This window comes from Naegleria gruberi (assembly GCF_000004985.1).
Source record: "Naegleria gruberi genomic scaffold NAEGRscaffold_4, whole genome shotgun sequence".
Lineage (NCBI taxonomy): Eukaryota > Heterolobosea > Eutetramitea > Acrasida > Naegleriidae > Naegleria > Naegleria gruberi.
Genome location: NW_003163323.1, coordinates 72,376 through 94,344, shown reverse-complemented (window position 1 = coordinate 94,344; position 21,969 = coordinate 72,376). Strand labels below are relative to the sequence as shown.

The following is a 21,969-nucleotide window of genomic DNA, read 5'->3' as shown; positions in this document are numbered from 1 at the left end:
ATACAAGCATTGAGAGATCAATATATGAGATCTGCAGATGGTTTCCTCATGGTTTATTCTATCATTGATAAAATGTCGTTTGAGGAAATTCACGAATTCTACGAACAAATTCTCAGAGTGAAAGATTGTGAAAAGTGTCCAATGGTATTAGTTGGAAACAAATGTGATTTGGAATCCGAAAGGTCAGTAAAAGTGGAGAAGGCCAAAATGTATGCCAAAGAGCTTGGTATTCCACTATTGGAATCTTCAGCAAGACAGAGATTGAATGTGGATGAAGCATTTGGAACATTAATTAGAGAAATTAGAAAAACTAAACCAGAACCAAAACAAGAAAAGAAAAAGCAAAGAAAAACATGTGCTATTATGTAAATATTCAAAATTGGAAATTTGAACCTCAAAAGAGAAATGTATCAAGAATGATTGAATCATGTTGACTGAATGTTCTACCACAATCAAACACAAATGCAAACACTTCCATAGAGTTGTAGACAGTTGTAGGTAATGGACATTTGTTGCTCTGACCAAAAATTTTTACAAGTCTAAAAGGCTTGGCTTGGGGACAACAAAACGGGACATGAAGAAAATTGTTGGAGGACAATGTTATTTCTCAAGATGTTGTTGTTGCACCAATAGTGAAATCCTGTGTTGGAAAACAACCAAAAAGTGAAGAGAGGTACTTCATTGTTGAAGTAGTTTGGTTTTTTTTGTTTGATGAAACTAAAGTTTATTTTGATGAAGTGTAACGTCTTCTTTCGTGGCGCCAACTAATGTAACGGTTTATTCTCGACTTGTAACATTTTTTAAAATCGCAAGCGAAAAATGGCTGGAGTTTCGACTTGGCCAAAAAATTTTTGGGGACAAAATTTTATCTACCTACAACTGTCTATAGAGTTGTGGATCTTTCACTTCATCACAGCTTTTTATCATCAAATATACGAATGAGTTTTCCACCAATTGTAAATTTCAAGGAAAATTCTTTAAGATACATCAATAATTAAATAAAAATTAAATTGATGTTATTTCTTTGTCTGATAGCTCTTTTCCTTGTGCCAAAATTTCTGGAATAGTCTGATAGAATTCCATAGGATATTTAAATTTTCCAAATATTTGGAACTAATCCAAAGCTCCATAATTCCTAAATCTTTCTTCATTATCCTTTGTGAGTGGAGTGAGTGGGAAACAATGTTCTCTCTTTGATGGTAAAAATCCAATGTGAGATACTGGATAGAAAGTTGTCCTATCCTGTTCTTTGGCACTAACCTCAAAATATGAAACTCGTCTTTGATGATAAGGCACATTCCTGTCAATGAAAGGATATATACAATTGTTAATGGTATGATTCGATATTGTTTTGCTATCCTTCTTCAGTCCTAGAAATACAATATCTGTATCCAATTCATTCTCAAGATTGGATAGGTCATTAATGTACAAATCATTGGTACAGCAATCCTTGAACATGTTTATCATATGATATAAGCTCTCCTCATTCGAAAGATCAAAACAAAAATATATTACATGCAAACCTCTGTAAACTGATCTGAACATTTCGCTTACATCCCAAATTTCGAGCTTGAAGCAATACTTGATAAGTTGATTATTCTCCTCCAAGTCCAGATTCAAATATTGAATGTAAAAATCACAACCAATTGTCGATTTCATTTGCAAATCCAACTTGTTAGTGGCCAGTAATTTACAAAAAGTTGATTTTCCACATCCTTTCATTCCAATAAATCCAATTTTTTGAATGGTGTTATATTCTCCATAGATTCTTCCATAGACACATTGATCTGCAAAATTTGAGAAACTTTTCGGATACATCATTACATTTCCAATCTGAAGATATATTTGTTTCCAATTTGCAACAAGATTATTTGAATTATTGATGAAATCTTCCACTAACTTTCTGGACATGAGTGATTTCCCATAATTCTCACCACTTTCCAATGGAGAGAACCACAAGAATGGATGCTCTGTCCACACCTCTCTGAAATTCCAACTCACTCCCGACAAGATTATCAAATCATCAGGTAGCAAATATCTCAATATTTCGAATATTATTTCAATGGGTAGCTCCCTCTCCAACCACGATTTATTTTCCTCTCTGATCAGCACTGTTCGGAGGTAAAATTGCGAATTTTCTTCATCATTTAACTTGAAGGAATTGTTTTCTATGGTGGTAGTAGTGGAAGATTTAATTGCAATTAATTTGATGAAATTTTCATGTTCTTTCCGAGTGCACAATGAATATTTAGGAGGATCCTTGGAGTTGTGGTGATGGGTGGTTTCTGCAGATTGTGGAGCTGCTATTGGTTTCTGTGATTGACCCATGTTAAAAACAAATGTTGGAGTATTTTTTTTTGGATTTTCATTGTTAACAAATCAACTCAATCAAAGGGGGAAAGATTTACAACTTTTTGAAGAAGGGACTGAGGTGTTCCAAAATTGGCCTTTTAAACTTTACAAAAACCATAGTGTGTTGTGCGCTATTATAATCTTCCAACTTTCACAAACGAAAAAAACAATGTTTTACTAATTTCCACGTAAACAAGGATTTGATATTTAAAAAAAATGAAAAGATCACAAGATAAACTGGACGAAAGCTTTCACTCAGCGAAAAAAGTCAAAACTTTACCATCAACTTTCAACACTAATCTTTCAATGGATGAATGGTCTGTTATTATTGAATATTTACCAACGGAAAGTATTTTAATGTGGGCTTTGACTTCCAAGCAAAATTTTGATTGGATGATTAGTTATGTGAAGGAAGTTGTTTGTAAACATTTTATTGAAACTAAAACGAAACCTTTCTCTTTGGTGAATGCTCTCAAGTAAGTTCAATCAATGGATATACAATGGATTAACACTGTTTACATTTGCTTGACTGGATGTTAAATTAATAGACAAAAAAACAAATTGGTGTTAAATTCGGAAAATTCTGAACAAGTGAAGGAATATTGTATTTCTAATAATGTTTCTTTGGGTGAATTATCTGATTTGATCGATTCAACTGAAGATTGGGAAACGCTATTCAAAATTACCAATACAAGAATGTTAAATTCTGATGGAAAACTCACACCCATTGAAATAGAAAGTATTCCAATCGAATTTTCGAATAGAGTTTCATTTAAAGATTTTAAATCTCTTTCCAATGTGAAGAAAGAGAGAATTTCTCTCAGTGGTCCAGCAAATGGTTTCAATGTGAAAAGCATTGTGCTTCATTGGTGTTTAAATCCAAAATCAATGTTGAAAATATTGACGAATTTTAGAGATTTACAAAGTTTGGAAATTCCACAAAATTATCATGTTAATGACATGCATCAAAAAACGCTTGAAATTGAAAAGGGCGAAAGTTTTGATGAAAAGATTGCCAAAGTTCCAATTCTAAACAATTTGAAAAGTATTAGTCTTGTTTTAGATTATGACTATGCAGATTACTTATTGAGCTTTCTTTTACTTTGTCCCAACTTGGAAGAATTTCATTTTATTTATGAAGATGATTTCACTGATAGACATTTAGAGGTTTTGGCAGAAACTTGTCCAAAATTGAAGAAATTTTCTTTGAAATGTTCAGATTCTGGTTCATCTTTTGAAGCATCTATTTCAGATAGTGGAATAATCAATTTTTTAGAGAAACTACCAAATTTGGAATATATAGATATTCCAGCTGCGTGTGAAATTTCAGGATCTTGCCTTCAAAAACTTGGAAATTTCCCCAATTTGAGATATTTCAATGTTGGACGAAACAATATCTATGTTGGTGTTACAGCGCAACATGAAGATTTGTATTTTGGCGGAAATTCAAATGAAAGATTGGAATTTGTTGGAATTGGTAACTCGTATGAATTTGAAAATGAAGAACAAATGGACAAATTAGCTCAATCTTTGAAAATTGTTGCTCCCAACTTGAAACGTTTTGATTGGCTCGAGGATAATCCAAAATTAAACAAGAAAATTGCTGCACTTTATCCAAACATTGAACAGCCAACTAAGTATGATATCAGAGATGATAGTGAGAATAATTCTGAATAATATTATGATATTAATATCCATTCGATTTTGAAATAAACCATTTGAATTGTGAGTGTAAATATTCAAGTAATTCCAGCTACAACATAAATAGATGCCACCATGTTAGAGGGACCTCGTTTTTCAATCTCAAAATTCATCCAATCCATCAATGATCCGAATTTTTTATTTTTGATTCAAACTCTTCATTGAAATGAATTCCTAAGCTAAAAATATCTCTGAATATTCAAAAAAAAGCAAACACTCGATTTATTCACTTTAAAAAAAATACAACAACAACAACAACAAATTAAATAATTAATAATACAAATTATAAAATATTCAAAAAGAATAGTACTGAAAATGTTACCCAATCATAATAATAATCAACAACAACCTTCGGAAGATGCTCAGAAAATTAAGGATCATGATTATGAAGGAAATGGCAATAATCAAGATAGAAAGGATGTTTTTGGCGTCATTGGCGAGAGAAATGTTCGATTCTTGGATGAGTGTGGTTCGAGCTTTGTATTGGTCGATATTGATAGTTTAATTGATCAAGCAATTTATGAAAGCGAAATAAGTGGTATTGATTGGAATGATCATGGTGGTCAATGGCTTCATATGTTCTTTTATTGTGAAGCTAAATTGAGAGAATGGAGAAAGAGTGGAGTTGGTTTTCAATTACTTTATCTGAAAGGTAATGATCCAATTGCCAGAGGAAAGGAAGAATTGAATTCCAAGAGATTGCTTCGTCACTTGTTATTCTACCACTTGAAAAAGTCCATTGATGAAAATCCAGAACTTAAAAAGAGACATTCCTGTTTTGTAATGCATGAAAATATTTATGAAAATTTTGAAGAGTTTAGAAAGTTAAGCGAAAGTGTGAATGTTAATTCTATTGTAATATCATCTTACAATAGAGACTTGTTGGCCTTACTGTTGAATTATTGTTCAATTCCATTGGTTTCTGGTATTACAGGAGAAGGTTCAGCAATTAATGGAAGAATGTTTTACTTAAGAACTAAAGAAAGAAGAAGAATCACTTTTGATATTGACGGTCTTGTAATTAATTCTACTCCTATGGAAATTGGTAAAATGTCAGTCATCCAACTGTTCGAAAAAGCAATTACTGATAGCTTGTCCAGTAATTTGGATCATTTACTTGCCAAGGTTATAGTGATTACTAAATTATTGCAAGGATACTTGCCACTCAATTATAGATATCAAAAAGTTGACTTTGCAGTTGCTGAATTGAATGAGTTTATTCAAAGATTTTATGGAAAGTTGTTCGAAATTGCTTATCATCATGAAGATTATATTGAAGGAAGTGATGATTTGTTGGATGGTAGATTGGCACACTCAATCTTGCTTTGGATGATTCAAACAAAGCAAAATGAATTTACTCTTCCAGAGCATCTTCAAAGCCAATATAAGGAAATTGTTTCTAGATTAGGATTAGGTGAAAGCCAGGCCAATTTATTAGAAACCATGCAACAAATTCCAACCTCTTCCTCATTCCAATATGAATTCGAGAACGATCATCAAGTTTTACCAATCAGCAATCGTTTCATGAGCGAGTTATTTGACATTCCAGAATCTATTATTGAAAGAAACTCCAACAAGAAAGTTTTCAAAGATGAATATCATTACCACAACACTGAAAAGATTTCATCAGTTCCAGAACCTAGAAAATCTGATGAAACATCAACTTCACTTGCCAAATTAATTGCATCTTTTGATAGACCAAAGAAGAGAGTTGTTGTTGCTGAGCAATACACATCTAAGGATATCAAGGAAGAAATCAAAACAGTTCAAAAGAAAGCTAACTACTTTAAAGCTACTCTACCAAAGAGAATTGATGGATGGAAAGAAGAAATGTCACAGATCAATTCTTCCAAAGCCATGTTGGCTTTGTCAAGTAGCATATTCGAAGAACTTGTTTATTTGAAGAGATTGGAAAGAAAGATTGTTAAGACTGAAGCTTCAGATGTTGATAATGGAATCAAGCAAGTTTTTGAGTTGCTTTCCTTGACTTTATTTGCTCAATTGGAATTAATTCAAGCCAACAAGGACGATTTAATTCAAGTTGGTATTTGGGTTAGATTCATCTACTCGTTCCTTGAAGAATATTCCTTAAACTTGCCAAAGGTCAAGGTTGGTATTTTATTTGAAAAGCTTGTCAATGAATGCTTCAGATTCAAGCTCTTCTCATCTGGAAATGAAATTATCCAAAGAAAGTCTTTGAAATTGAAACAAAGAAGTGAAAAGGATTCTATTGACATTATTCAAATGTACAAGGAAACTTGTGAATTGAATTCCTTTTTCATTCCACATCCTCAACAATTTTCCTTGCAACGAGTATTGAATGCACTTGAAGATGATACAGATTTAAGTAGAATGACACCAGAGGAATACAGAGCTTTCAAGATTCGTCAAAGAATGAGAGAAGATATGGACTTTATTCCTGATGAGTGGCAAGAAGAACTCATCAACCATGTCAACAAGGAAAATGTCTCAGTTTTATGTAATGTACCTACCTCACAAGGTAAAACATTCATTTGCTTCTATTTAATCGAGAAAGTATTGAGAGAATCTTCAACAGATGTTATTTGCTTCATTGTTCCAACCAAAGCATTGGTCAACCAAATTTATTGTGAAATTTCCAGTCGATTTGAAAGAAATAATCTTGTAGGCATGGCAACAGCTTCCAAGAGAATTAATGAATTCACTTCTCAAGTATTAATTATCACACCTGCCATGTTGGAAATTTATTTGATGAGCAGTCAGGAAAATAATTGGAAATCAAGGATCAAGTATTTAATTATCGACGAAATCCACTCAGCTTTTGATGGTGATCAGTCTCAATACTATGAACATATTATTCAATTCCTGGATTGCCCAATTCTTGGTTTATCTGCAACTTTGGATAACAGAAATGAATTGGCAGAATGGATGAAACATGGAAAGAGACAAATTGTTGAAACTGTCCATCTTGAAGATTACAAACGTTTCAATCCTTTGGAATATTATAATTTTAATAACGATAATGAAGGCAAGTGTATCCATGTCCATCCTTTGGCTTTGGTAAATGTAAATAATTTGAAACAAGAATTGGAGTTGTTGAATGGTATGTCCATGAAGGAATGCCTCGAATTGACTCAATATTTAGAGAAGGAAATACCTTCATGGTTTACAGAGATTGTACAGATTGGTTTGAAATCAGATTTGTTAGAACCATTCAAATGGGCAGATTCCATTAATTATAGAAGAAAGGTTCATGAATATTTGATTGAAAAGGGACAAGACGATAATAATCATGATAATATCTGCAAGATTATTCAACACTTTTACCATTTATCGCTTATTTCAACAACCGAAAGATCAGAGAAGCTTCACGAAGAGGAAATTATCAACCTTGTCATGCAAATGAAGAATGAAAACATGCTCCCTTCTATTTCCTTTGCATTCAACAGAACTCTGATCAATGATTATTTAGAATATCTTGTCAATTATTTAGAAACTAACCAAACTAACTTGTGGAAAGATGGGAAAATCCCAAAAACAATCTCACAACTTGTTTCATCCATTGAAGAGGGAAACTGTGACTTTGAAGTTGAAGAACTACACTTTAGAGCATTAAAAGTTGGTTTGGCATGTCACTATGCAGCTATGGACGAAAATTATCAAATTGAAGTTGAAAGATTGTTTAGAATTGGAGATATTCCACTTATTTTCTCCACTTCAACTTTAGCTTTGGGTGTTAACATGCCTTGTAAGACTGTAGTAATTTGTGGTTTCTCACCTTTCTATTCAAATAGTTTATTCAAACAAGCTTGTGGTAGAGCTGGTAGAAGAGGATTTGATAATAAGGGAAGAGTCATTCTGTGTGGATTCAATACTCCATTGCAAAGAAGATACCTCCTCTCCCCTCCAGTCCTTGTCAATGGATCTCAAGGTTTCCCAACAAGTTTCACTCTCAGATTATTCTCCAGTTTATCTCAACAAGGAAACAATTCCTCAATCGAGGAAGGAATCAAGAGATTGTTAGATAAACCTCTCTTCTCATTGGATAAGAATTTGGTCGATAGAGCTGCCAAGCAGATGAAACATTTATTCCTTTTCAATTCTGAGTACCTTTTCCAAACTGAGTTTTTGAATGGAAATTGTGAACCTTTGAGTTTGAGTGGATTGGTAACTCATTTATTCTATCTCAATGAGAAGGCATTCACAATTCCACATTTAGTGAAATTCAAATTCTTTGAACAGTTTAAGCAAGTTTACAGTGATACTGAACAAGATTTGTTATTGTTAAAGATAGTCACCTATTTAATGTATAGAAGTGTTGTGGGATCATATTTTAATAAGAAACATACCATTCAATTGGGAGAGGAAAATATGGAAGAGGGATCAATTTTCAGAGAAATGGCTGAGCATGTAAAATCTCACAACGACATGGCACTTTCTATCTTTAGTAATTTTGCATCTGTTTATGCTGTAGATAAGCAAGATGAATTGGAGGATGTTCATTTGCCTTTGAGTAATCATGGAAATTTCAAAAAGTTGAGAATATTGAAATCAAATGCTAACAGTTCAAATGAAACCAAGGAAGAGAATGTTGGAGGTGGAGATGACGATTGGGAATCTTTTGATGTTGAAGAAACTGAACCAGTTGAATCTGAACAGCAAGTGAATGAACCAGTCACTAAGAAATTCGTCTTGGACGAAAGTGAATTCGAATCTGATTTACACAATATTCCACTCATCAAGCACTTATCATCCCACTGTATTAGAAACAACCTTTCCATTTCATCCTTCGCTGCTCTCAGTGGTAACATGGATGGTCATTACAAGAGTGTTGATCACTTCCTCCAAACACTCAACCACAACATTTGTCTTAACAAGACAACTATTCCACTTCAAGATTTGGAATTTTCCAAATTGAATTCTTTCCTCATTGACTTGTACAAACACAAAAACATCAAACTTTTGAAAGCTGAAAATGGATTTTCCACCAAACATGCAGCAACTCGTGAAGTTGAGCAAATTGTCAAGGATTTGAAAAAGATCCGTTCAAGTTTGATAGTTGAGAAATGTTTTAAGGAATCAACATTCTATCATCCATATATGGATTCCTCAATCAAGACATTACTCGATGACTTTGGAATTCAATGGGCTCAAAACTATCAAGCTCTATATGATTGTTGGAGAAAGGAAACTTTGAATTCCGTATTCGATTCCTATTTCATCCAAACCTACAAATATCAAAAGTTCCTTAAAATCCTTGGCAGTTTATTCCGTCATCCATTCATGAAATCCTTGGACAGAGTCATTAGAGTATTATCAGAAATTATCTATGGACGTCCTGTTTATGTAAATAGGAAGAAGAAGGATCGTCCAGATATGCCAAATGTGGATGATGAAAGTGAGCATGTTGTTAATGTTAAATCAAAAACTGAAGCAAAAGTGAAAAAGCCTCAAGATGAATAAACTCAATTAAAGATAAATTTCTATTACCTTAAAACAATCAAAATGATATGTGTTGTTCTATTGTGTTATTCTTGCTCATACATTAAATATAATCTTTAAGGCTGTTTCACTCCTTTCAGCTCTCTGTTTCTTTAAAAAAGGAAAGACAAGTGGCAAATGATGATGGAGAATCTAAGCAACAATATTTCAATGTTAAACTGTTTTCGTTTATTATTAATCTGTTTTCGTTTGGATTATAAACTACAGTAAACTGATAACGGGTTAATGTTGTTTCATGACGGCAACTTGGTCCTAACTATTAATGGAAACAAAACTATTTGAAAGTTCTAATCATGAATATCGAACGTTTAGTGGGATATTTAAACTATGAATTGGAACCACTGTCCATTCGAATCACCTTAATTTTTATCCTAAACAGTCTACACAACCAAACGTCGTGATTTTCATAAAAAGAAATTTCAGACATTTGGTTCGAAAGTTGATAAAATTTACATAAATTTTTCCTTATGAACGACTGAACGAAACGCTGATATTACTAGTAAGGTTTTAGATTAATTATTGTAAATGATTTTATTTGAAACAATATTCAAATTAGGATATCTTTTCGAATAGGTTTAGTTTTCATTGTGGAAAGGAAGAATGAATTTTCAAAACAAAAGAGTGCTCTCGGGAGTAGATCTTAGAAGAATGGAGAATAAACAACAGGATTTCGGAAAGGGAGAAGGAAAGACAAGTGACTATCGAATAGATTCTCCTAAAATTACACTAGTCAAATCTAATTCGTCTTCAAGTCAGTTTGATTCGTTCAAGTATTACCAGAATCATAACTATGGAATGGATAAATCAAATAATAACTTTGAAAAGTTATTAGAAATTGAGAAGGAAAAGAATCGAATATTGTTATTAGAAAAGCAAGTTTGGGAAATGAAGGAAAATTTGCTTAACAAGGTATTGTTTGAGAAACATTCCGAAAGTCTATTATCAAGTATGCAAGGTTTGCTTTCGAATAATCAATCTTCCATTGTTCGAGTTGCAGGAATTCAAGAAAATTCGAATAATTCAATTCCAAAACTTGATTCGAATCTAGTGAGAAAGCTTTCTTCCTTTCCAATTAATGAAGATTCTACCGGAAGTTCATCATCTCTCAAACATGCATCTTCCTCATCATCAATAATTAGTCCACTTTCCTCTCAATCTTTGAGTTCCAAAAATTCATCTATTCGAAGCTCAACATTGGACGAAGTGAGTGAAATTTCCACTTCATTGGACACTATCAGATCTTCTTCTGAAGAATTATCCGAAATCAAACTAGATTCTTCCAGATCTCAAATTCTGGATCGAAATGCAATTCCAATTCCACCTCCAAAACCTGTCGAGTTGACTTTACAAAAATCATCCAAGGATTCTCTAGTTCTACTTGACAAGAGACAGTATCTTTACAAACAGTTTCTATGTTCCTTGAAAGAGTATCAGTTATTACTTCAGATTTTCCAAGAAAATTACATTAAGGTTATTGAAAATGTGAGTGATGAAGTGAGTTTGAAAAGACATGTGGCATTTGATCATTTAAAGGTAATTTCAGAGCAGAATGCAAAGGTGATTAGTGAGCTTTCGACGTTATTATCAAGGAATGGAATTATTCTGGTGGGAGAGGAACAATTTTTCATTCAATTAGTTCACCAATTATTCGAATTGACTCAATCCAATTACATTTCCTATTTTGATCAATATTTCTCTATCATTCAAGTGTTCAAGAGTGAAAAGAGAAAATCTTCAGAGTTGAAACAAGCCATTAGAAAGGTAGAAAAGGAACTAGTCGAAAGAAAGACAATATTTTGGAAATTCGAATCCTTTCTCTCAATTCCAAATCAATTTGTTGAAAAGATTTCAGCTCTCTGTGAAAAGGTATTGAAATCTTCTGACAAATTCTATATTGGTTTGGAGAATTATGCGAAATTAGGTCAATCAGTGATAATTCTTCGAGATTTGAACAAGTATTCCAAATCCAAATTGGAAGTTTCGAATGATTTAGGACAATTACTAGATATTTCAAAGAATTTAGCACTGGATGGTCTAGTAACTCACAAACGTAAAGTAATCCATTCCTATTTCATGGCAGAACGTATCAGAGATTGCGGAAATATCACACCATGTCAATTATTCCTTTTCCATGACATGTTTCTAATTAAATATCCAAGGAAATACAGATGGTTCAAAATGAAAGTGTTAAAATTCCATCTAGATGAAATTAATAGACATGGACTTCCTATGCATTCTATCAGATCAGAATCTCCTAAAAGTAGTGAATTAGTTTTCATTAGAGGTGATTTCGAATGTAAACAAACTAAACTTTGCATTCGATTCAAAAATGAGGAAGAAGCTATACAATGGAAAGATGATATTTTGAATTGTATTGAAAAGGAGTGTCTTCAGTTATGTTAATTTTGTGTTTTTTAGGTTTAAATAAATTTTGTGAGATGAATTTTTGATATTTTTCAATATCTTACAATTTTATTTACAATTAATCCAACATTTGATATTTGAACTATATTTCCATGATGATGATGATGTTTTAATAGTTATCCAATGTTAAAATATTATTTGTTATTGTTATTTGTTATTATTCGAAACAATAATTAGAATAAACCATTCGAATAAAATAAACACAAACCTCTTCCCAGTCAATGTGACCATCTTCATCCCAATCAGCCTGTTTGATCATATCTTCAATATCGGCCATTGTCATTTCTTCATTAAAAGTTTTCATGAGAATTTTTAATTCATTCTTGTCAAGTTTACCATCATGATTAGTGTCATGCTTGTCAAAGAGAGTTTTGAGAGTATCAATTTCTTCCTTTGATGCCCTGGATTCCTTGGCAGCGAGTTCTTGTCTTCTATCTATTGTTGTTGACATTTTTTTTTTCAATGATTTTTGTTAAGTGTCAATTATCAGTATTTGTAAAAGGTTCATCCTTGTGAGGAATTTTTGCTCCTTTCATGTGCTCTTTTCATCCTCAATAGATTAGGATATGGCTTATTTAACAAGATTCTGAATGTTTAATAATATTTATTATTTATCATTTATCTGTGAGACTATCTGAATAATAATTAGATTCCATTTGGTTTTATAATTCAATATCTAGATATTGAGCCTTGTCCGAAAACCTGTTTTTTCGAATTTTCGTGGTAAATATGTAAAATCGAAAGTACACGCATTTAATAAAGCCGCTTTATGGTTGATCTTGTTGTTCTTCTTCTTTGTCGCTCTTTTCGCTTTCTGTCACTTTTGAGAATCCTTCTTGTCTTGTGTTGGCGCACTGAAAGTGTTACTTCTGGCAGAAACTGGTGCCATCCCGGAAGAGAGTAAGAATTTCGAAAACTCAGCTTGACTTGTGGATGGTTGGAACTTTTGTACTTTCTTTTCAAAGAACACCATGAACACTCTGTTATCACCAATTAGTAATTGCAATTCGAATAGACCACTTTTCACAGATTTAACATCAACACCTTTCGGAATCGGTTCGTAAATTGTGAATTTTTCATCCTTTCTTTCAGTTAATTCTACCAAACCACTTGCGAAATTCGGGAAAGAATCAGAAATTACTTTCTTGTCAATGCTTGAATGAATTGTAACAATGATGGAAAATGTCTTCACTTTCTTTGACATGTCAATACCATCGAACAGAAAAGAGGTCCAAGTTGGGTATCTGTAGACAAAAAAACAATAGGAAGCGTTTTCGAATCTGTAGGGACGAAATAAAGATGTTGTCTCATCGTTGATATTGACTGTTTTTGTTAATTTCGAAGGTGTGCGCACAATCATTTCATCGGATAAATAATCGGTTTCATATGACTCAGTCTCGTATGAATGTTCGCTATCTTCATCATCTGCTTTCGGTTCATGATTGGTGTCGGTTTTTCTTTTCTTCTTCTTATTTTCTTCATCATCCATTTCTTGTGCATAAATTGTGAATCTGTCCTCAAATTCTTGTTTTTCTACATTATCAGAAGTTTTGCTTTTCTTCTTTTTGTTATTACTTTTTTTTTGTTTTCTGTAATGTGCACGTTGAACTTGCGATACGGAATAACCATGCAACTTGCCAAACGAACGGAAGACATCTTCTTGATTTCCCTCTTTAGTATCGTAATGTTCAGAGTAATACTTTTGTAATTTAGCATAATCCTCTTCTCTAAATCTTTTGGTTGCTTTCTTAGGTTTTTCTTCTTCATCTTCTTGCGAAGATGGTTCCTTTACAGCTTGTTTCTTCTTTGCCATTTTTTTTTTAGTTTCGAAAATGAGAAAGTGAACGAAATTAATTTCGAAAGTACTTTCGAAAAAATGCGATCTTTATTTCAAGAGTACAAAGCTCGTTTTCGTGTTGGCAACGTGAAGTCATTTATTGCATCATTTGGCTTCAAGCCATGGATTCTACAACGTGTGTACGATGATTACTTAGTTGATGATATTAAACCAATGTGGTTTCTTATTTTTATGGAATATTTAAATTGTTATCCTAAAAGTTTGGTTCATAATGTTTACTGGAATGTATCAAGATCAAGTTATTTCGAAAATATTGACAAAACTTTAGAAATTGTTGATGAAAAATTACCTGAGTTAAAGTTAGAGGAACGGTTGAAAGAAGAAAATCAAGGCGCAAGTGGTGTTTTTCAACGTGTTCGTGCTGTTGTTGATGGAATGGAATGTAGGATTCAAAACCCTTCAGGAAGAAAAAAGAAAGGGTTGTCACGTGAGCAAAAAAGAGGTTTGTGGAAAAAGCAAAAAATGTATTATTCTTACAAAAAGAGAATGCATGCACTCAAATATCAAGTTGTGACTACTTTAGTAACAGGAAAAATTGCAAACATTTCGCATGCGTTCCCAGGAAGAAAGCACGATAAGAAGATGTGGGATGAATGGTTACAAACGAACAAAGAGCATTTCTCTGAAAATGAAAGAGTATTAGGCGACAAAGCTTATCAAAACGCAGAATTTTGTATTTCTCCTGACAAAGCACCAAAAGGTGAACAACTTTCGGCAAAAAGCGAAATTTACAACAAAGTCTTAGGTAAAGGAAGAGTTGTTGTTGAACAGATTATTGGAAGAATCAAAAAGTTCGCAATTTTAAAGCAAACATACAGAGGCGCGCTTTGGAAACATCAACGAATTGTAAGAGTGTGTGCTAAATTCGCAAACTTGTCACTCGATTTCCAACCTGTGCGAAAGGAACTTCCAACAGTGTTATTTAAATAAAAAACTTTTCGAAAGTCAAAAAGAATCGCAAGTTGTTTATTTCGAAAAAATTAGAGAAAATAGTGTTTTCGGACAAGGCTCATTGATGACCAACAAAATAATTGAAAATATAATTACAATGAAATTGATATAATTTAATAAATAATCCGCATTCTTTCTAATTTACATTAATTTACTTCTTATAAGTTGGCATGACAGTACCAAAGCTCATACCACTTTCATCTTCTCTCCAGTTAGACATGATAGTCTTAGTTTGAGTGTAGAATTGAACAGCACCCTTACCATAGAAGTTCAAATCACCTCTAATTGAAGCTCTTGAACCAGTGAATGAGAAGAATGGTGGAGGAACTGGAATTGGCAAGTTAATACCAATTTGACCAGCATCAACTTCGAATTGGAATTTACGAGCAGCTGGACCAGATCTAGTAAAGATGGCAGTACCATTACCGTATGGATTAGAGTTGATAATTTGAATAGCTTCATCCAAATTTTCAGCAGTCATGATGAGCATAACTGGACCAAAGATTTCTTCCTTATAACAAGTGTGAACATTCTTAACACCTGAAATGATGGTTGGACCAACAAAGTTACCAGTTTCATAACCCTTAACAACGACACCACGACCATCCAAATCAATCTTGGCACCTTCCTTTTGAGCAGAAGCAATCAAGCTTTCAACACGAGTCTTGGATTGAGGTGAAATCAATGGACCAACATCAGCAGTTGGATCAGAACCAACATTAACCTTATAAGTCTTGGCCTTGGCAACAATTTCTGGAAGCCATGCCTTAGCTTCACCAACCAAAATGGCAGTAGTTAAAGCCATACATCTTTGACCAGCAGCGCCAAAAGCAGCACCACACAAGGCATTAATAGTATCTTCCTTTCTAGCATCTGGCAAAACGACAGCATGATTCTTGGCACCCAAGTTAGCTTGGACACGTTTACCATTACCAGTACCACGAGCATAAATGTATTCACCAGCAGTGTTACCACCAACGAATGAGATGGCCTTGATATCTGGAGCATCACAGATAAAGTCAACAGTTTGCTTCTTACCATGAATAACGTTGACAACACCCTTTGGCAAACCAGCTTCCAAAGCCATTTCAACAATTCTGACACCAGTAGTTGGGTCACGTTCAGATGGCTTCAAAACCATAGTATTACCAGTAGCAACAGCCATTGGGAACATCCACAATGGAATCATGGCTCTATTATTATGTATTCACAAGCAGGATGATGATGATATTGATTGTTGTGTGAATTTGTTGTTGATCAACAAGTGTGTGTTAAAATTATTATTATTTAACAACAAATAATTGTTTGTTGGATGGATAATAATTATACACAAATATAGATAATAGTGTGAATCATCAAGGAGATAATATTATCGGTCCAATATTTTGTCGGTTAGCATCATGATGAAAATATATTTGGTCATGATGATGAAGGGAAAGAATCACCAAACAAGCCAAATAGAAATAGGATCATCATCAGATAGATCATTATTTGATAATGCATTTTAATTGTTTGCATAATGCATATTTGATCATCATCAATTCGTTAAATTATAATAATTTAAAATTTACAAATCATCATCATCATTGGATATTAGAATAAGAATTAAAACACATGGTGAATAAAAACACTTACGGGAAGTTGAATGGACAAATACCAGCAGTAACACCCAAAGGTTGCTTATAACTGTAAATATCAATGTGCTTGGCAATGTTTTCAGTAGTATCACCCATTTGGAGAACAGACATATTGCAGGCATGTTCAACAACTTCAATACCACGGAAAATGTCTCCTTCAGCATCCTTCAAAGTTTTACCTTGTTCTTCAGTGATCATTTGAGCCAATTCTTGAGTATTATCTTCGAGCATTTGTCTGAGTTTGTACAAGACTCTAACTCTACGAGAAACACTCCAATCTCTCCATTCACCAAAGGCTTGCTTTGAGTTTTGAACAGCTTCAGCCATTTCAGCATCAGTTGATTGTGGGACCATAGCAATGACTTCATTGGTGGCTGGATTGTGAATTTCGTACCATTCCTTGGATTGGGAAATTCTCTTTTCACCATTGATGATCATTGGTACCTTCTTGACACTTTGCTTGTTCATCTTGGTAGAGAACAAACGAGCACCAGTGGAAGCGGTCTTGTTGATGAGTTGTGGAGTGTTGATCTTCTTGAACATTTTTTTTTCAAGTTGTTTTTTCTAATGGGTTTGGTTCATTCACATCAAAACGCTGTATTAACAGCTACTCCGCGTTGTCTATATGGATCTTCACTCTTGTTGGTCGTTACTGTTGTTGGATGCTGAGGAGATAGAGATTACAAAAAACAGTTTATTTTGAAGCTTTCACTACTCGTGTAGCCGTCATTGGAGAGTAGTAAGAAATAGATCAACGGCGATATGAATGTGAAATATTTCACCTCCATAATCATCTACAGTTTTTTTGGATCTCAAAATATTGTCATTTTATTATTATTAATAATGTTTACATTAATGTACATGGGCATCCTTGCTTGATGTTTTGTTGTTGCATAAGAGTTCTCAAGTTTTGAACATTTTCTCTGGCAGTAATGGTCTTGTCATGATTGTCTCCAAAGAATTCAGAAAAGATTCTTTCACAGGTTGCAAAGTTCAGAATGGCATCTTCATACTTTTGTAATTGAATTCTACAAGCTCCCAAATCACTCATAATTTCACCATATTCAATATTATTGTCAGAGCCAGTCTTTTTAACAATTAACTTTTCAACATCGGCAAAGTACTTTTCAGCAGTAGCAAAATCCTTTGGTTCCTTCTTTGTACTGGCACTTGCAATAGCTCTAATGACTGAGATTTGCTTATCCAAATCATCCTTAAAGCTTTCATTGAGAATGTTCAAGACCTTTTGGTATTGTTCAATAGCTTCAGCATATTTACCTTGACGATCCAAACAGACAGCCAAAGATTGATTTGTTGGCATAATACCTGTTGGAGGTAACTTTTGCTTAATCTTCATTTCAATAACCTTATGATAGTATTCTTCAGCGCCTGAATAATCCTTCTTGTTAAGTTTGGTATTGGCTGCCAAACTGAGATAGTTTGGATAGAGAGGATGGTTCTCGCCACCAAGATGTTTCTGAATAATTTCCAAACCACGTTCCAATAATTCTTCAGCTTGTTTGTACTCTTGTTTGTCGTAGTGCAAGTTGGACATACTGAGGAGAATTTTCACACTCTCAGAAATAACTTCAGAATATTCAGTACTCTCAGTATTGGCCTTCTTTTTAACTTCTTCCAATATAGCCATAGCTTGTTCATAGTATTCGAGAGCCTTTGTATAGTCTTGCCTTTGACGAGAAGCATCACCCAAACTGTTCAATGTACTGGCCATTTGACGTCCCTTTTCATGGATATTCTCATCTTTCAATGTTTCAAGAGCTTCTTGGAAAGTCTTTTCAGCGTCTTCATATGATTCTGAGAATTCCAACTTTAGTTTGGCAACATTGGTCTTGATAGTAGCAACTCTAGAGTCATTTGGACCAAACAAGTCAGTCAAAATATTGAGAGAGGCTTCATAATGAATCTTGGCTTCATCGGCCTTTCTCAAGTGCTTTAAACAGACAGCCAAGTTGTTATGGGTTGAACTGACAGTAATGTCATTCTCACCAAAGAACCTCTTTCTAGTAATGAGGGTCTTTTGGAAAATTGGTTCGGCAGCTTCGTAATTGTTTTGCATCAAGAGAGCAACAGCATAGCCATCCAACTTTTCACAAACAGAGAATGAATCTTCACCAAAAATCTTGGTATCAATTTCAATAGCATCCTTATAGTACTTGCAAATGTCTTCATAGTACTGACTTGATTTGAAATCACGAAGAAGTTGAGCATAGGAAGCAAAAGCATCACTGATAAATGGATGGTAACGATGGTAAATACGTTGCATAATGGTGAGACCTCTTTCAAAGAACTTTTTACCATTCTTGACATCACCTCTTTGCATGTAAATCTTGGCTTGGCAAATATAAGACTTTCCAATAAAAATATCCTTGACAATTACTTCATTTTCCTCAAAACCTTGTACGATAGCAAACGGATCACTACTCTTTTCCACTGTAATCTTTTGCCAGTCGTGAGCATACTTATTGGCAAGAGTAACCATCTTTTCAAAGAATCTGAGAGCAATATCTTGTTGATTTTGTCTAAAGGCAATTTCACCAGCAAGAAGAAGTACTGGTAATTGTTTGAGTTCGTCACTTGGTACATCACTCAAAATACAAGCATTCTCTAATAAATCGAGGGCCTTCTTTGCCTTAATGTAGGCATTCTTGTGATCCATCAAATCAAAGTAAATCATGGCAAAACCTTCGAAAAAGTTGGCCTTTCCAAAATCATCAGGGAGTTTATCGACTGCGGCACTGCTCTCAAGGAATGTGTAGAGACGACCTCTATCAATAGCATAGATTGAATTTCTGAAAATATATCTACCAGTGTTAAGAGCATCAACATAGTCAGTATTGCCCAAATCTTTCAAAAATTCAACAACATATTTCATATTTTCAATATCCATGTCATACCTTTCAGGACCAGGCATGTAAATAATACCAGAGTATTCATGTTGCATATTGTATAATCTCAACAAGTTGAAATAGTGTTGGACATATCTTTCCTCACATTCGGCAATATCATTCTTAAGTGGATCTCTATCGCTCATTTCTTCATCCTTGTAAATTTGGAAGGTATCTCTGACCAAGTCATGCATACTAAATCTACCAGGTTCACACTGAACAATCAAACCAAAGAAGATCAAATATTGGAGGTAGCGTAATGTTTCATTGAGAGGAGTTTCCAATACGAGTCCAACACTGACAGCATCAAAAGAGAATGGGAAGATTGAGAGTTTGAGTGCAAAATTTCTGAGTTGTTTGTCCCACTTTTCACAGATACCAATAAAGAAACCTTGACAAAGTTTTCTCAATTGTGGGAAATCAGTGTTGCCATACTTATCCATGAATGAACCAATAGCAAATGAGTAATCAGACAGGTCACCCCCATAGAGCATTTGAGATCTGGTGAGAACTTTGATAAATATTGGTAAATTTTCAGCCAAAGCAGAGACAGATCTTGTCTCGTCACTTTGGAGTTGTGGGTTGAGGTGTTGCATCATTTCAGCACCTCCATCAAAACTTAGTGGTTCCAATGTACAATAAATAACATCAAAGTGTCTTTGGAAGACTGGAATTTTTTCATCGTCATCCTTGATACCAATGTGAATGGCAAATGTCTTCTTCTTGGTACTACCAAAGATTGATTTGAGTTCCTTTTCCATCTTTTTCTGTTGTGGAGTCTTTTTAATGTGATACTTGTCATTTTTACCTGCTTTGGTTGGCTTTTCTTCCTCATCACTTTCTCCACTACTTTCATCATCACTTTCAAAGTCAGATTCGTGATCAGAAAAATTATCCAAATCATGTTGATCAGCAGCAATACTACCTTCAGTATTGGCAGTATCGAGCTCAACAATTCTATCTCTAATTTGTTTGACACCAGAGTCAGTTACAAGGTCAATATAACCCTTTGAGAATCTATCAAATTCCAATTTCAATTGTGATCTAGAACTAATGACAACAAATGCACGACTGGATGGAGAATATTTAATATTTGGTAAGAGAGCCAAAATTTGATGGATATTACTTGGATCTTCCAAATAGAGAATTGTTGTCACACCAATAAAAGATTGTTGATACAATTCACGAAGTTGTTTTTCATGAATTGGCAATGGTCCAACGTGCCATGTTTGAACAACATATTGCATGGCTTCTGTTGTCTAATTTTTGAAAAATTCCAAAATAGTATTATTACAATTCAATAAATTATCCAATCAGTTCATTATCAGTTAAGTACAATAGTTATTAGAAATAGAATAAATTTAAAACTTGTGAATATCTTTGAAAACTTACAGTGAGAGAAAATTTAGTATTTGCTCTCAATCTCAAATGGAATTTTCTTTGAATGGTATCAGGATTTTGATCACATAATTCTCTACAAATGGTATTACAGAAATTACTTTTACCAACACCAGTAACACCATTCACAAGAATAACCTTTAATCTCTGAGCAGAATTTCTAGCCAAACTATCAGCTGCACTAATAACAGCCTTTCCCTTCTCAGCCAAAGCTTGTTGTTGAGCCTGATGTTCCTTCTGTTGAGCAATTTGATTATTCAAGACGTGAAACAATTTTTTCATCAATGAATCTCTTCCTCCACTATTTTCATTTCCGATGGTGTGGAATGTTCTCGAATCATTGGTCAATTCCTCAGGTTGAACAACACCATTCTTTGAGTTATACAAACGAGCGTGCAAATCGAATTGAAAGACTTGTTGCGCCTGTAAATTTTTTCTCTTTTGCACCTCGTTGAGCGAGTTGGTATTGGCTTTTCGCGTCGTTTCAATGATATTTAAGGTACGCACCTTCATCATTCCCACTTGTTCACGATCTTCCCGCTCAAACATGTAATCGTTTTGAGCGTCTTCCTTTCGAGAGAATTGTGGATCCTTGCCGAGAACTTCCATCAAGTAGATGCAAGCCTCATGAAGGGCATCGGCTACACGTTGAACATCGGAATAATTCATTGTTGCAATGAAGGGATTATCTGGATTGGTTTGAACAAGTTTTTCATAGAGGAAAACTTGTTGTGAGGCACTTTGAATGTAATCACAGAGTGAGGTGGTAAAGATTTTGTTTTGTGAGAGATCGAGGGCATATTGAGAAAGTTGGTCCAGGAGAGGAAGGAGGTTAGATGTTAATGACGATGATTTTGATGTGTCACTTGCTGCTGCATCAGTTTCAGCAAGATTTGAGGATGACATTTTTTTTGTGTGTTTTTATGATTAGTGACATGTAAGACAGGTGGATGTTGATTCGCTTTTTCAATTTAACATTAAATTATGTAATTAGACACAAGTAATTGATTAATTGATTTAAGGTTTAATATAAATCAATCTATTGAAATTAAAATATTAAATATTAAATATACCATGATTAAATAATTAAAAAAAATGTTAAAACGATATAAAAACAGAGTCAGTTCGGAACAATTTTGCCACAATTAGTGCCTGACCATTTTGGCCAACCAAACTTCCAATTGTACTGCTGTTAATTATCTCCAACTTTTGATGTTTAATTTTATATTTATTTTATAGCGGGAATAATAATTTACAGCAG

General features: G+C 33.8%; 8 protein-coding genes across 8 annotated transcripts; 4 read left to right on the top strand and 4 right to left on the bottom strand.

Annotated features, from left to right (window-relative positions):
* Positions 1–6: 6 nt before the first annotated feature.
* On the top strand, positions 7–369 carry NAEGRDRAFT_30344 (ras family small GTPase; the record flags this gene model as incomplete). The annotated part of the gene is made up of 1 exon (XM_002681997.1): positions 7–369. A coding segment is annotated over one exon (363 nt), but the record flags the coding sequence as incomplete, so codon positions are not given.
* A 744-nt stretch (positions 370–1,113) lies between these two features.
* Positions 1,114–2,328, bottom strand: NAEGRDRAFT_45880 (rab family member; the record flags this gene model as incomplete). Its single annotated transcript, XM_002681857.1, has 1 exon — positions 1,114–2,328. The coding sequence occupies one exon, from the start codon at positions 2,326–2,328 to the stop codon at positions 1,114–1,116; it is 1,215 nt and encodes a 404-aa protein (XP_002681903.1).
* A 984-nt stretch (positions 2,329–3,312) lies between these two features.
* Positions 3,313–4,029, top strand: NAEGRDRAFT_62564 (uncharacterized protein; the record flags this gene model as incomplete). Its single annotated transcript, XM_002681996.1, has 1 exon — positions 3,313–4,029. The coding sequence occupies one exon, from the start codon at positions 3,313–3,315 to the stop codon at positions 4,027–4,029; it is 717 nt and encodes a 238-aa protein (XP_002682042.1).
* A 339-nt stretch (positions 4,030–4,368) lies between these two features.
* On the top strand, positions 4,369–9,529 carry NAEGRDRAFT_78136 (ATP-dependent DEAD/H RNA helicase; the record flags this gene model as incomplete). The annotated part of the gene is made up of 1 exon (XM_002681995.1): positions 4,369–9,529. The coding sequence occupies one exon, from the start codon at positions 4,369–4,371 to the stop codon at positions 9,493–9,495; it is 5,127 nt and encodes a 1,708-aa protein (XP_002682041.1). The 3' UTR covers positions 9,496–9,529.
* Positions 9,530–10,134: 605 nt separating this feature from the next.
* NAEGRDRAFT_45877 (uncharacterized protein) lies at positions 10,135–11,937 on the top strand (the record flags this gene model as incomplete). Its single annotated transcript, XM_002681994.1, has 1 exon — positions 10,135–11,937. One exon carries the CDS (start codon positions 10,135–10,137, stop codon positions 11,935–11,937), a length of 1,803 nt encoding a protein of 600 aa, XP_002682040.1.
* Positions 11,938–12,775: 838 nt separating this feature from the next.
* On the bottom strand, positions 12,776–13,771 carry NAEGRDRAFT_62561 (uncharacterized protein; the record flags this gene model as incomplete). The annotated part of the gene is made up of 1 exon (XM_002681856.1): positions 12,776–13,771. The coding sequence occupies one exon, from the start codon at positions 13,769–13,771 to the stop codon at positions 12,776–12,778; it is 996 nt and encodes a 331-aa protein (XP_002681902.1).
* A 1,088-nt stretch (positions 13,772–14,859) lies between these two features.
* Positions 14,860–16,959, bottom strand: NAEGRDRAFT_35098 (methylmalonate-semialdehyde dehydrogenase). The gene is made up of 2 exons (XM_002681855.1): positions 16,403–16,959; positions 14,860–15,960 (listed from the first exon to the last, which is right to left on the bottom strand). Exons 1-2 carry the CDS (start codon positions 16,945–16,947, stop codon positions 14,919–14,921), a joined length of 1,587 nt encoding a protein of 528 aa, XP_002681901.1. The 5' UTR covers positions 16,948–16,959; the 3' UTR covers positions 14,860–14,918.
* A 258-nt stretch (positions 16,960–17,217) lies between these two features.
* NAEGRDRAFT_56787 (TPR repeat domain-containing protein) lies at positions 17,218–21,614 on the bottom strand (the record flags this gene model as incomplete). Its single annotated transcript, XM_002681854.1, has 2 exons — positions 17,218–20,569; positions 20,703–21,614. 2 exons carry the CDS (start codon positions 21,612–21,614, stop codon positions 17,252–17,254), a joined length of 4,230 nt encoding a protein of 1,409 aa, XP_002681900.1. The 3' UTR covers positions 17,218–17,251.
* Between the last annotated feature and the right edge of the window lie 355 nt (positions 21,615–21,969).